The sequence below is a fragment of the Narcine bancroftii genome, chromosome 6 (genome assembly GCF_036971445.1).
Source record: "Narcine bancroftii isolate sNarBan1 chromosome 6, sNarBan1.hap1, whole genome shotgun sequence".
NCBI classification, from domain to species: Eukaryota; Metazoa; Chordata; class Chondrichthyes; order Torpediniformes; family Narcinidae; genus Narcine; species Narcine bancroftii.
The window spans coordinates 130,601,206-130,615,596 of NC_091474.1; the positions used below are offsets into that span (position 1 = coordinate 130,601,206).

General features: G+C 43.3%; 1 protein-coding gene across 5 annotated transcripts in view; it reads right to left on the bottom strand.

The window, feature by feature from the left end:
- The window catches only part of LOC138736489 (protein eyes shut homolog), a 42,829-nt gene that overhangs the window by 10,137 nt on the left and 18,301 nt on the right, over positions 1-14,391 (bottom strand). For all 5 annotated transcript variants that reach the window (XM_069886114.1, XM_069886109.1, XM_069886112.1 and 2 more), the window contains exon 5: positions 1,982-2,143. In XM_069886114.1, coding sequence (XP_069742215.1) covers positions 1,982-2,143 — 162 coding nt within the window. The remainder of the gene's footprint in view (positions 1-1,981; positions 2,144-14,391) is intronic.

Here is a 14,391-nt window from a genome sequence, read left to right on the forward strand (position 1 = left end):
GAAAAAAATAGAAACCATAGAAAATAGGGCATACAGGGCAATTCGGCTTTCAAGTCTGCTCCACCATTCAATATGATCATGGCTGATCATATGATCTCTGTGCCATATTCCTGCTTTCTCTCCACTCCCCTTGATCTCTTTAGCCATCAGGGCCACATCAACTCCCTTTTGAACATATATAATAAACTGGCCTCAACAACATCCTGTGATAGGGAGTTCCACAAGTTCACAACTTGTTTCTCTTCATCTCAGGCCAAAATGTTTTCCCCTTATCCTTAGACTGTGACACCTTGTTCTGAACTTCCCCAACATCAGAAACATTCTTCTTGCATCTAATCTGCCTAGTCCTGTCAGAATTTCATATGCTTCAATGAGCCTTGTCCATCAGTCTTTCCTCACATGTCAGTCTTGCCACCCCAGGAATCAGTCTGGTGAATCTTTGCTGCACTCTCTCAATAGCAACCATTTAGGGGAGTGAGCAGAAAGATGGCAGATGAAGTTTAATGGGAGTAAATGCGAGGTTGTCCATTTTGGAGGCAGAAACAAGAGAACAGAGTATTATTTAAACGGTGTTAAGCTGGGGAGTGGGGTAATGCAAAGGGACCTGGGTATATTTGTTCACCAGTCATTGAAAACTAGCACGCAGGTTCAGCAAGCGGTGAAGAAGGCGAACAGTATGTTAGCTTTCATAAAGAGGGGATTGGAGTATAGGAGTAGAGAAGCCCTCCTGCAGTTGTACAGGGCCTTGGTGAGACCTCACATGGAGTATTGCATCCAGGTCTGGTCCCCATATTTAAGAAAGGACATACTTGCTATAGAGGGAGTGGTTTACAAGGTTAGTTCCCGGGATGGCAGGATTGTCATATGCGGATAGATTAGAAAGACTTGGATTATATGCAGTGGAGTTTAGAAGGATGAGGGGAGACATGATTGAGGTATTTAGGATTATCAAAGGGCTTGACAGGGTGAAATCAGAGTACATGTTCCCAATGATGGGTGAGACTAGGACTAGAGGGCATAGTTTAAGAATACAGGGAAGGCCATTTGAGACAGAAATGAGAGGAAATTTTTTTACCCAGAGAGTTGTGGGTCTGTGGAGTACATTGCCACAGAGGGTAGTGGGGGCGGATTCGTTGGATAGATTTAGAGAGAGTTGGATAAGGGTCTTGTGATCAGGGGAGTTAAGGGTTATGGGGATAAGGGTGGGATTGGTTATTGAAAGGGAAAGAACAGCCATGATCCGATAAATGGCGGTACTGGCTCAAAGGGCCGATTGGCCTACTCCAGCACCTATTGTCTATTGTCCTTCCTCAGATTAGGACACCAAAACTGTAGACAATACTCATGGTGTGGCCACATCAAGGCCCTATACAACTGCAATAAGACCCTCCTGTTTCTATATTCAAAACTTCTTGGGCTAAAGGCCAACATGCCTTTCATTTTCTTCACCACCTGCTATACTTGTATTCTCACCTTCAATGACTGATGTACCAGGACACCCAGGTCTGCTGCACCTCCCCTTGTACTAATTTGTCACCATTCAGACAATAACCTGCCTTCCTTTTATTGCCACCAAAGTGGATAAACTCACATTTGTCCACTTCATATTGCATCTGCCATACATTTGTCCACTCTGCTAATCTGAACAAGTCATCCTGCAGCCTCTTTGGAATCTTTCTCACAGCTGCAAATGCCACCCAGCTTAGTGTCATTGGCAAACTCAGAGAGAGACATTGCAATCATTTCCTTTATCGAGATCATTAATGTAGTTTGTAGAGAGCTGTGGTCCCATCACTAAGTTTTCTATCCATGTCAGTATATTATCTCCTCAACTATGTTCTGTAATTTTTCACACCAATCTCTTGTGTGGAATATCTCCATGCTTCTATATTCAAAACTTTGGTAATGCATTCTCCTATTAGCCTGCAGTATAATCAGCAGGTTTGTGGTCAGTATAGATAATCTGGCATCCAGACCTTACCTGACCGAGTGCCAAGGCGCTGTGCAGTGTAGAACAAGATTCCATCTGGTGATCGAGGAAGGAACTGCAGTTTAATGTGAGTCTTGTGACGTATGTTAAAAGGAGAAAATGCCATCCAGGAAGATTCATTACTCCTGAAGGAGGGGTCACTGATGGCTAGAGCTGGAAAAGATAAACTGTTAGTAAGGCAATGGGAATTAAAAATCCACTGGAGAAACTATATCTGATTCATTAATGAAATACTACAGTTTCCTGAAGATCAAAGAAACCACAAAATGATGTAAAATAATGGATTAGCACATAGATTGAATTTTTCCACTTTCACCACCACCCCCCCCACCAACCTTCCCCCAAGCAGAACAAGATCAGACTCCCTCTGGTCCTCACTTGGCACTCGACCAACCTCCGGATCTGACACATTATCCTCTGTCACTTCCTCTAACCTCATTGCGATCCCACCACCAGTTGCATCGTTCTCCCCTCACTCTGATCTGCTTTTTTTCAGGAAGTAGTATGTTCAAGATTGCCTCATCTGCTCTTCCCTCCCCAACCACCTTTCCTCCCCGGACACACTTCCTGTTATCTCTACAGAAAGTGCAAAACTTGTCCCTACATCTTCCCCCACATCTCCATTCAGAGCCACAAACAATCTTCTAGGTGAGGCAGAGCTTTATATGCACATTGTTCCACCTAATTTACTGCATTCAATGTATTCGGTGTGGCCTCCTCTCCATCAGTGAGACAAAATGTAGACGAGATGGCCACTTCACCCAACACCTGTGCTCTGTCTAAGGATCTATGCTTGAACTTCCTGTAGCCAACCGTTTAACATTGTAATAAGAATTGCCCCCAGTGTGCAGGTATCCAAATACTCGTCCCTTGATGTAGGGGCCAGGCCCAAAAATGTTGGTTATATCTTTGCCTCCTGTGGACACTGAGACCTGCCAAGTTTCTCTAGCAATGTTGTGTATATACTGCAATCACAGCTTCTGCAGACTTTCTTGTTTCGCTCCACTCATCCCTTCTACTCTGAATGCCACTTGTTTAGAAAAGAGTCGACTTAATTAGTCACTTAGTGCAAGTGTCCTGAAACTAAAATTAATTTAAAGATTCTTGAATGTAGGGAGAGTCGATCTGCAGTGAAACTCCCAGTATCTGGGACCTATGCTTGAGATTGCATTCTGTGTGATTGGTGAACTTACTGCTAGGAGGAGCCAATTTTAAACCTATTTTTTACCTATTTATTTTTCGCACTTTTTTTTGCCGATTGCTTGAGGCTGTTTGTTGCTTGAAATCCGGATAACGCGGATTTTTCTGTACATTCTATTAGTGCAGAGTGAGCTAGGGGCAGTAAGGTGCTTGTTTATTCTATCAAGGAAGCTTCTGAGATATTGGACCAGCTTCTTCCTGATGATAAGGCTCATACTGTGAAGATACGTTCCTCAACCAGAGGATGACGCGCTCACCACTATGCACTCTAAACTGACCATCTCCACCTGCCTGACATATCTCATGAAATAGAGGGACATAAAAGCAATGTCGTTCTCTTCATCAGCAGGAGTTGGGATGTTATGTAACAATTTGACAAGACATTGGAGAGACCTCAGTTGGAGTATTCTGTGCATTTCTGGCCATCCAGCTACAGGAAGGGAGTTATTGAAGTAGGGAGGGTTCCAAAAATATTCATGAACATATTTACCAGGACTGGAGGGCTCAAGTATAAGGAGAAGCTGGATAGACTGGGACTTTTTTCCCCTGGAGCATATGATGCTTTGGGATGATCTTGTAAGTGAATCAACAATAATCAGGAGTATTGATAAAGTGATCAGTCTTGTTCCCAGACTAAGGAAATCTATAACAAGAGTCCATATATTTAAGGTGGGAAGAGTAAGACTTAAAAGGGTCCTGAGGTATATCGTTTTCAGCCAGAAGATAGTAAGAACATGGATCAATCTTCAAGGATTAATGCAATGAAAAACTTTGCTCTTGATGGGAGTCCTGTAACATAAACTGTTTAAATAGTATTGCTCAGGATATTATATAGAATATTGAAAACTTACAGCATAATACAGACCTTTCAGCCCACAAAGTTGTGCCAAACATGTCCCTACCTTAGAAATTACTAGGCTTTCCCATTGCCCTCTATTATTTTAACCTATCCAAAAGTCTCTTAAAGGACCTATTGTATCTGCTCCATTACCGTTGCCAGCAGCCCATTCCATCCACCCACCACTCTCTGTGTGCCCCTGACAACTCCTCTGTACCTACTCCCCAGCACCTTAAACCCATGTCCTTTTGTTGCAACCATTTCAGCCCTGGGGAAAAGCCTGTGACTATTTACACAATCAAAGTTTCTCATCATCTTAAACACCTCTATCAGGTCACCTCTCAGCTTCCGCTGCCACAAGGAGAAAAGGCTGAGTTCACTCAACCTGTTTTCATAAAGCATGCTCCCGAAACCATGCAATATCCTTATAAATCTCTCCACCCTTTCTATAGCTTCCACACCCTTCCAGTAGTGAGGCGACCAGAACTGCACACACTACACCAAGTGGGGTCTGACCCGAGTCCTATATAGCTGCAACGTTACCTCTCGGCTCCTGAATTCAATTCTATGATTAATGAAGGCCCATACACCATATGCCTTCTTAACCACAGAGTCAACCTGCGCAGCTGCTTTGAGTATCCTATAGACTTGCACCCCAAGATCCCTCTGATCCTCCATGCTGCCAAGAGTCTTACCATTAATTTGATATTCTGCCATCATATTTGACTTAGCAAAATGTACCATTTTCACACTTAACTGGGTTGAACTCCATCTGCCGCTTCTCAGCCCAGTTATGCATCCTATCAATGTCCTGCTGTTACCTCTGTCATCTCTCCACACTATCCACAACACCCACAACCTTTGTATCAGCAGCAAACTTACTAACCCAACCCTCCACTTCCTCTTCCGGGTCATTTATAAAAATCACGATGAGTAAGGGTCCCAGAACAAATCCCCGAGGAACAGCTCTGGTCACTGACCCCCATGCAGACTATGACTTGTCTACAACCACTCTCTGCCTTCTGTGGGCAAGCCAGTTCTGGATCCACAAAACAATGTCCCCTTGGATCCCCTGCCTCCTTACTTTCTCAATAAGCCTTGCATGAGGAACCTTATCAAATGCCATATACACTACATCTACTGCTCTTCCTTCATTAATGTGTTTAGTCACATCCTCAAAAAATTTAATCAGGCTCGTAAGACATGACTTGCCCTTGAGAAAGCCATGCTGACTATTCCTAATCATATTATACCTCTCCAAATGTTCATAAATCCTGCCTCTCAGGATCTTCTCCATCAACTTACCAACCAATGAAGTAAGATTCACAGGTCTACAATTTCCAGGGCTATCTTTACTCCCTTTCTGGAATAAAGGAACAACATCCACAACCCTTGAATCCTCCAGAACCTCTCCTGTCCCCACTGATGATTCAAAGATCATCGCCAGATGTTCAGCAATCTCCTCTCTCACCTCCCACAGTAGCCTGAGATACATTTCACCTGGTCTTGGCAACTTACCCAACTTGATGTTTCCAAAAGCTCCAGCACATCCTTTCTCTTAATATTTACATACTCAAGCTTTTCAGTCTAATGAAAGTCATCACTACAATGGCCAAGATCTTTTCCCACAGTGAATACTGAAGTAAGTACCTCATTAAGTACCTCTGCAATTTCCTCCGGTTCCATACACACTTTTCCACTGTCACACTTGATAGGTCCTATTCTTTAACGTCTTATCCTTTTGGCCTTCACAAGGTAGAATACCTTGGGGTTTTCCTTAATCCTGCCTTCCAAGGCCTTCTCATGCCCCCTTCTGGCTCTCCTAATTTCCTTTTCAAGCTCCTTCCTGTTAGCCTTATCATCTTCTAGATTTCTAACATTACCTGGCTCTCTGATAATGGCTCTCTTTCAATTGTTTCTTGTGGTCTGAGAAAGGATATACTGGCCTTGGAGGCAGTGCAGAGGAGATTCACCAGGTTGATTCCAGAGATGAGGGGGTTCACCTATGAGGAGAGATGGAGTCATCTGGGACTGGGCTCACTAGAGTTTAGAAGGATGGGGGGGGGGTGAAACTTATAGAAACATATCAAATTATGAAAGGAAGAAAGAAGCAGGGAAGTTATTTCTACTAAAAACACAGAAATGCTGGAGGGACTCAGCAAGATATATAACCAATGTTTTGGGCCGGAGCTCCTTCAAGGTATGAGGAAAAAGCAGACAGGTGGCTGTATAAAAGGCTGGGGAGGGAAAAATTGGTAAGGGGACGAGTATAGTTCAACAGACAAAAGGTGTCAATTGGATATGAACAGGAGAGAGGAAAGGTGATAATTGACTGGGGGAGGGTATGTGTTTGGGACTCTGTGGAAGGAGTGCTAGGGGAAAGGGAAAAGGTGGAGAGAGAGAGAGTTATTTGTAATTTGTAAATTGTAAATTTATTTGTAAATATTAAATAAATTAAATTGTAAATATGTAAATTGGACATAGGGAAATATGGGGGGTGGGAGGCTAATGAAAACTGGAGAAGTTGATAATAAAGCCATCTGGTTGGAAGGTGCCCAGATGGAAGATGAGGCGTTGTTCCTCCAATTTGCAGATGGTCCCAGTCTGGCAGTGCATGAGACCATGAGCAGATATGTTGGCAAGGGAATGGGGCAAGGAATTGAAATAGGTGGCCACTGGGAGATCCACGATATTGCAGCAGAGATGAGGTGCTCAATGAAGCAATCTCCCAGTCTGCATCCACACTCTCTGATGTGGAGGAGACCACAATGGGAACACCGGATACAGTCGATGACTCCTGCAGATTCACAAGTGAAATGCTGCTTCACTTGGAAGCACTGTTTGGGGCCCTGAATGGTGCTGAGGGAGGAGGTGTGGGTGGCAAGTGGAGCACTTCCTGTGGCTACAGGGGTAGGTCCTGAGGTGGGGCAAATGGTAGGAAGGGATTAGTGGACGAGGGAGTCACAAACAGAGTGATTGACGGGCCAGATGGCTAACTCCTGCTCGTATTTTACATGAGCGAGGCTGCAGCTTCAGCCAAGTGTGTAGATTATGTCCCAATCAACAAGGCTGCACAGAAAACCATCCTTAATGCATGATGGTCAACAGTATTTGGACGAGCAGATCATAAGCTTGTCAGCTCATCATACTCTACAGCCTGAACACAACAATGAGGATGACATGTGATGGGGCCCTGTATTAACAGAGGTAGCGCCTTCTGGGTGAAATATTAAATTGAGTCTCCATTGTAGGAGGTGCAGTTAAACAATGCACAGTTTTATTCCAAAAGGCACTAGGATGTCCCACCATATGTTCCTACCAACGCCATCAAAACCAACAAACTGGTCATTGATGTTGGGTTGTGGGAGTTTGCAGAGTACAGATTGTTTGATCTATTTCCCGTGCGGTAATGAAGCAAATGAAGGTATTTCTCTGTCTGGAAATATATAAACAGATGAAGTAGGAGCAGATAAAAGCCAGTCAGCCTATCAAGCTTGCTTTGCTATTTAACAAGATAACCTTTTACCCCATTGCTTATCCATAGTCCACCTACCCTGTGTATTAAAACTCTTTAAGACTCTCCTTTCACAACCTTTTGAGGGAGAGAATTTCAAAGAGCCAAAAGAGATGGGGGAGATCTTAAATGTATTTTTTATATCTGGCACAGATTCTGGGGAAGTGAGGCAAACAAACAGTAAAGTTATGAAACCTATGCAGGTTTTAAAAAGAGGAGGTACTTGCTATCTTAAAGTGAATAAGGGTGGATAAATCCCCAGGGCCTGACAAAACATTCCCTCAGACCTTGAGGGAGGCTAGTGCAGAAATGGCAGAGGCCCTGGCAAAAATATTTAAAATGTCTTTAGCCAGTTGAGGTGCTGGATGATTGAGGGGAAGGGAAGTTAACTCATTTTGTTCCGTTATTTAAAAAAGGCTCCAAAAATAACCCAGGAAATTATAGGCCAGTGAGCCTGATATCAGTAGTAGCTAAGTTATTAGAAGCTTTTCATAGAGATCAGACATACAAGTATTTGGATAGTCAGTATGTCTTTGGGCATGGTAGGTAGTGGGTTTAACCAATCTTAGAATGTTTTGAAGCAGTTACCAGGAAAGTTGACGAAGAAAAGGGTGTGGATCTTGTCCACAAAGACCTTAGCAAGGCCTTTGACAAAATTCCACATGGCAGGTTACTCAGGAAGGTTCAGACACTTGGTATTCATGGTGCAGTAGGGAACTGGATTTGAAAATGACTGGATGGGAGAAGCCAGAGAGTAGTGGTGGATGATTGCTTCTCAGACTGGATGCCTGTGACTAGTGGTGTGCCTAAGTGATCGGTGCTGGGATTATTGTTGTTTGTCGTCTATATCAATGATCTAGTTGATAATGTGGAAACTGGATCAGCAAGTTTGCAGGTGACATTAAGAAGTTGTGGACAGCGAAGGTTTTCAAAGCTTGAAGAGGGATCTGGACCAGCTGAAAAATGGGATGAAAAATGGCAGATGGAATTTAATGCAGGCAAGTGTGAGGTGTTGCATTTTGGAAGGATAAACCAAGAAAGGACGTACACAGTAAATGGTCGGGCACTGAGCAGTGTGGTAGAACAGAGGGATCTAGGAATACAGATACATAATTCCCTGAAAGTGGTGTCACAGGTAGAAAGGGTCACAGAGAGTTTTTGCCACATTGGCCTTCATAAATCAAAGTACTGAGAATAGGAGTTGAGATGTTATTATAAAGTTGCATAAGACATTGGTGAGGCCAAATTTAGGGTATTATGTGTCGTTTTGGTCACCTAACTACAAGAAAGATATCAATAAAATTGAAAGAGTGTGGAGGAGATTTACTAGTATGTTGTGGGACTTGGGAACTGAGTTACAGGGAAAGGTTAAACAGGTTAAGAATGAAGGGAAATTTGATAGAGGTGTACAAAATAATGATAGGTATAGAATAAATGAGGGAAAGTGAAATACAAACCAGAGGTCATGGTTAAGAGTGACAGGGGAAAAACTTAGGGGGAACATTAAGGGAAACTTCTTCACACAGAGAATGGTGGGAGTGTGGAATGATTTGCCAGTGAAGTGGTGTATGCAGGGTCAATTTTAACAGTTAAGAAAAAGTTGGAAAGGATCAAGGATGGGAGGGGTATGGAATAGGTGCAGGTCAGTGGGACTAGGCAGAATGATATTTTGGCACAGACTAGAAGGGCTGAGGGGTCTGCTTTCTGTGCTGTAATGCTCTATGGTTCTAACTCTCTGAGAAAAACAGATGTTTCATTTGTGCCTCAAATGTCTGACACCTTTTATTTGAACATTGATCTGAACTAAATATCTCCAATGATCTGCCGTGGGACAAGTACGCTGCTGCGATGGTCAAGGAAAATCACTAACACCTACACTTCCTTAGAAGACTAAGGATGTTCAGCATCTCTCCTTTGTCAGTCAATAACTTCTACAGGTGCACCATTGAAAACATCCTTGCTGAATACATCACAGTGTGCAACAGGAACTGTTCTGCTTAAGATCAGAAAAAGCTGCAAAAGGTGGTGAATGCAGCTCAGGACATCACGCAAACCTTCCTCCCCTCCATGCACTATCTACATCTCCCATTACCTGGGAAAGGCAGCCAACACATTGAAGGGACCCATCACACCCTGGACACACTCTCTCCTCCCTCCTCCCATTGAGGAGAGGTTCAAGAGTGTGGAAATGCACACCAATGGACTTAAAGACAGGTTTATCCCCACAGCCACCAGGCTCCTGAATAAACCCCATAACAGTGCTCTCATGCTGCCTGTGTTTGGTGCCAATTAATTTTCCTTTTCATTGTAAACCTATACTCTGTAAATTGTGTTCTTTACACGGCTGTATGGATGTTAGAGATAACCTTTTGGTTTAGTTGCAGAAGAACCCTTCTCACTGTGTGAGGTATTCTGTGACAAATAAACTTAAACTAATATCTTCCCAATAGAGGAAAGGTTTCTTCTGCATTCATTCAGTTGACTGCCTATGTTTTGATCTGGAAAATCCTGAAACTGAGGCAGCCATTATATATTTCTCCTTCTTTCAATTGTGGATTTTGATAAATGATCAATAAAAAACCGCCTTTAAATGGTTTCTTCCAGAGGCCAAAGGCTGCAGTGCCATCTGTGGCTGTTGATACATTGTTAACTGATTTTCTTGGAGACGCAGCTCAAATCTTTTGCCTTGTCTGAGCCCCACTGGCAGACTGCAGTAAAGCAGGCTTCTGTCAATTAACAGCCACACAATGGCCCCTCTGTGTGTGTTCAATGCAGCCATACAGTTCTCACTTTGTTTTATTTTCTTGTGCCAGCTCAAATGTTGGTAATCCAGAGGCTGGATTGGGTGGAGCAGCCTCCTTTCTCCATCCATTCCCAGAAATGACTGCAGGAATAGAATTAAATAAACCTCCTTAGGCGGCTGACCCTGCAGTGCTATATTTAACACATCTACACAATACTTCAGATCTGAGTGCGTGCATGTTTTAATGGTCTCGTTTCCATTTTGCCTCTCACAGCTGCTAGACGTGCCAAACCACATTACAGCTAATATGGTATTCTTGAGTACAGCCACTGTTGGGGTAAACATTGCAGCCGATTTGAACAGAGCAATATCCTGAATGAGCAAATGTGATAATGAGCAAATAATGGCACTGTTTGAGGGATAAATGAGGCCAGGGAAGGGTAAAATGCTCGCCTGTTCCTCACTAAAACACTGCCCTATCCATCTGGAAAAGCAGACAGAGTTTTCCAAATGCAAGCATCCCTGCCACTGTATCCTTGCGCCTTCAGCTGGGAATGTGTACAAGTTGCTGGAGCAGAATTTGCTGATACTACATTCAGCCCAGTCTGTCAGAAAGGTAACCAACATAGTGAAAGACCAGCCATATTCCGGTCACACTCTCATCTCCTTTCTCCCAGAGGGAGAAGGTCTAAGAGTGTGAAAGCTCACACCAAGAGGCTGAAAGGCAGTTTCTTCCCAGCAGCTCCTGAATAAACTTTCATCTTTTAAGCATAAGGGATCCATACTGAGCTTTCTCCCACATGAGAGTGTGTCCGAGGTGTGATGGCTGCCTTTCCGAGGCAATGGGAGATGTAGATGGAGGGGAGGGATTTGTGTTACGTTAAGAGCTGCATTCACCACCTTCTGTAGCTTGTTCCTGATCTTGAACCAAGCAGCTCCCATACCATGTTATGATGCATCCAGCAAGTATGCTCTGAATGGTCCACCTATTAGATAATCAATTTAAAAACTGTTGCTTGAAGATAAGTATTGCTAAAGATATTGGCAATCACCCTCTTTCGATAGTTTATTATGGCCTCCTTACTGCAGTTCTGGTCTCCTTACTTTAGATGGGATATATTGGACCTGGATGTGGTATGGTGGTTCACCAGTTGATTTTGGAGATGAGGCAGTCATCTATGTGGAGAGATTTAGTTGCTATAGTCACGAGAGGTTAGAAGAACGAAAGAGGATCTGATATAAACAGAAAAAAATCATGAAAGGAAAGATAAAATCAAAACAGGAATGTTGTTTTCATTGGTAGATGAGACTAGAACCTTGGGACATAGCCTCAATATTCAGGGGAGTATATTTAAGACAGAAATGAGGTGGAACTGCTTCTCCCAGAGAGTAGTGAAACTTTGTGCCACAACTATTTTCAATGAGGCAGCTCTTCTTCAGCAGAGAATTCCAGAGTGTGGAGGAGATTTAGATAATGTAAAGTCAGGGATTTAAGGGGTGGTACGCTTGGTGTAGTGGTTAGCACAACACCTTTACAGCACCAGCAATCAGGACCAGAGTTCGAATCCAGCTGTCTGTGAGGAGTTTCTATGTTCTCACCGTGTCTGCGTGGGTTTTCCCCTGGGGTTCCAGTTTCCTCCCACCATTTGAAATGTACCAGAGATATAGGTAAATAGGGTGCAAATTTGGTGGCATGGACTCATGGGCCAAAATGTTACTGTGCTGTATGTTCTAAATTTTAAAAATTATATTAATAAAAAGGGCAGATAGGTGGAGCTGAGACCATGGCCAAATCTACCATGTTGACATGATACAGATTGATGAAGCAGATTCAACGGGCCAGATGTCTGACTCCTGCTCCTATTTCTTCTGTTCTATCCTCTCTCTCTCTCTCTCTCTCTCTCTCTCTCTCTCTCTCAAAGTTGGTTTCACATTAAAATCTAAATGCACTATTTCTGACACCATCAGAACACAAGAACACAGGGTTGAAGGAGCAGGAGTTGACTCACAACCCTTCACAGCTGCCCACCATTCCACATGATTGTGGCTGAGACCTACCCTCCCCTGCCTGCCCCTCAACTCTTCCTCTGGGCCACACAAATTTGTCAGAAAATCATCCACCTCCACTTTAAGTACTGCAATTGAGCTGGGCTCTTCAACTCTTGGGGGTAGAGATTCTAGAAATTCGCAACTTTCTGCGAGAGCAAATTTCTATGTCCCTCAGTTTTAAGTGAAACTACGTCTCCTTTTTCAAGACTTTGCCACTGGTGGATGCATCTCCATATTGCACTGTCATAATAACTCGGTTGGTGTGGGATATGGATGGCTCTCTGACTGGAGCAGGAAGACTACCTAGAGCTGTGGAGATATATAGCTTCCTATAAGACCATGAGATTTAGGAATTCAACCTATGGAGTCCACCCCATTATTCCCCCACCATGGCTGATTTTCTATCCTTTTTGATTTCCCCTGTGGCAGTTGTGGTTGTGCAATATTACTTCAAGTTCTTGCTGTTTTCATTCCACCTTTGACTGTACTTGCAAAACCAGCCCAATGTACCACTTGCCTCACCTCACCCAATCCCATTGAGCAGCTCACAGAGCACTAGTCTCCTGAATTATTTTGGTGGTAGATCACATAGTACATACAACAGAGAACATGGCACCTTACATGTATCTCAGAAACAGTAATGGAGGACACTTAAACAGGGGGTACACAAGAGCTTTTGATTTTTGAGGGGAGATGGCTTGATTAAGCCCTGTAGAAGGGAAGCCATGTCCGCTGAGAAAAGAAGGTGCTTCAGAAAAAGTGATTATATGGAAAGATGGGTTGGCAACAAAATCATTTGGCCCTTTGGCATTCACATTCAGGGTAATGACTGCATGAGTTGGACATCATGTTAAAGCTGTGCCATACCTTGGTAAGGCCACTCCTGAAATATTATGAGCAGTTTTGGCATCTTGCTACATGAAGGATGCCTCCACTTGTCACCCACCCCACTCTGTGTGACTCATCTTGCCCCACCTAACCCCTTTGTTTTTTTTGCCTCTTTCTCCCTTTGCTGGCATCTGCCAATAATCAACTGGCTCTGTCATTATCCTTTACCTGTGCCCCACTAGCCCCTGTCCAATCCCTCCCACCTTTCCTCATTACACTGGCTATCTCCCCTCCAGTCCTGTTGAAGAGTCGACCATTCATTTTCTCCTGCTGATGCTGAGTTCTTCCAGAAGATTTTGTATTGTTTAATGATGTGAAATAAATACCACCCGCGATAGATTATATATTTTAAATTGTGCATAGATATGTTTTTGAAGGAGATAGATTGTCACAAACAAACACAAACAGATCTTATTTAAAATGCCAGAGCTTTGCTGAAGGTGAGTCATGCAGGCACCGAGAGCCTTTGCAAAGACAATAAAACAAAGAGACTGCTTTGCTAAAGAATTTTAAAAGCAGGTGTAAATAGATTATTGTTTTGAAAGCAACAGACGAATGGACTTAGAAGTTTGGGTCTGGCACTGCAATCTGTCTGAATGTAGTTTGCTGTTCTAAGAAGGTCATGTAGTTTTGCAAGCAGAGGGAGACCAAACAGGCTTTCTCCGAGAGAGAGAGAGAGAGAGAGAGAGAGAGAACTGGTTTCTGCAGTCATGACAAGCTGGTAGCTTGTTGAAACCCCACTTTGAAGACAAGTTGCGAGTTCTGAGTCCAGCTTGTTGAAAACCCTTGTGGTCCATTCAAGAGGAAATGGCTGGCTAGAGTGTTTCACCTGAAATAAGGGAAACAAAAGGAACTCTGTTTATCTAAAGAAGAAGAGGTTATCATTTGGAAAACCCCGATGGGGCAAGTTTCTTTGACAAGACACAGAAGTGGCTGATTGAAGGGAATCAGTTTGTGTGTGTCCAACAGGCAGCAAACCTCTCTCTGAAACCAAGAAGAACCTTCCTGAGCGGTAACCATTTAAGCCCCAGAGTTTGGTGAAAATTCATAAATATTAAATTCTGTGCACAGTATAAGAATTGCCTGAACTTGAAGGAGTGAGAAGTGAGAGTGGACTGTGAATCAAAGAACTTTTTTGAACTGAGACACATTACATACACGTGTGCTTA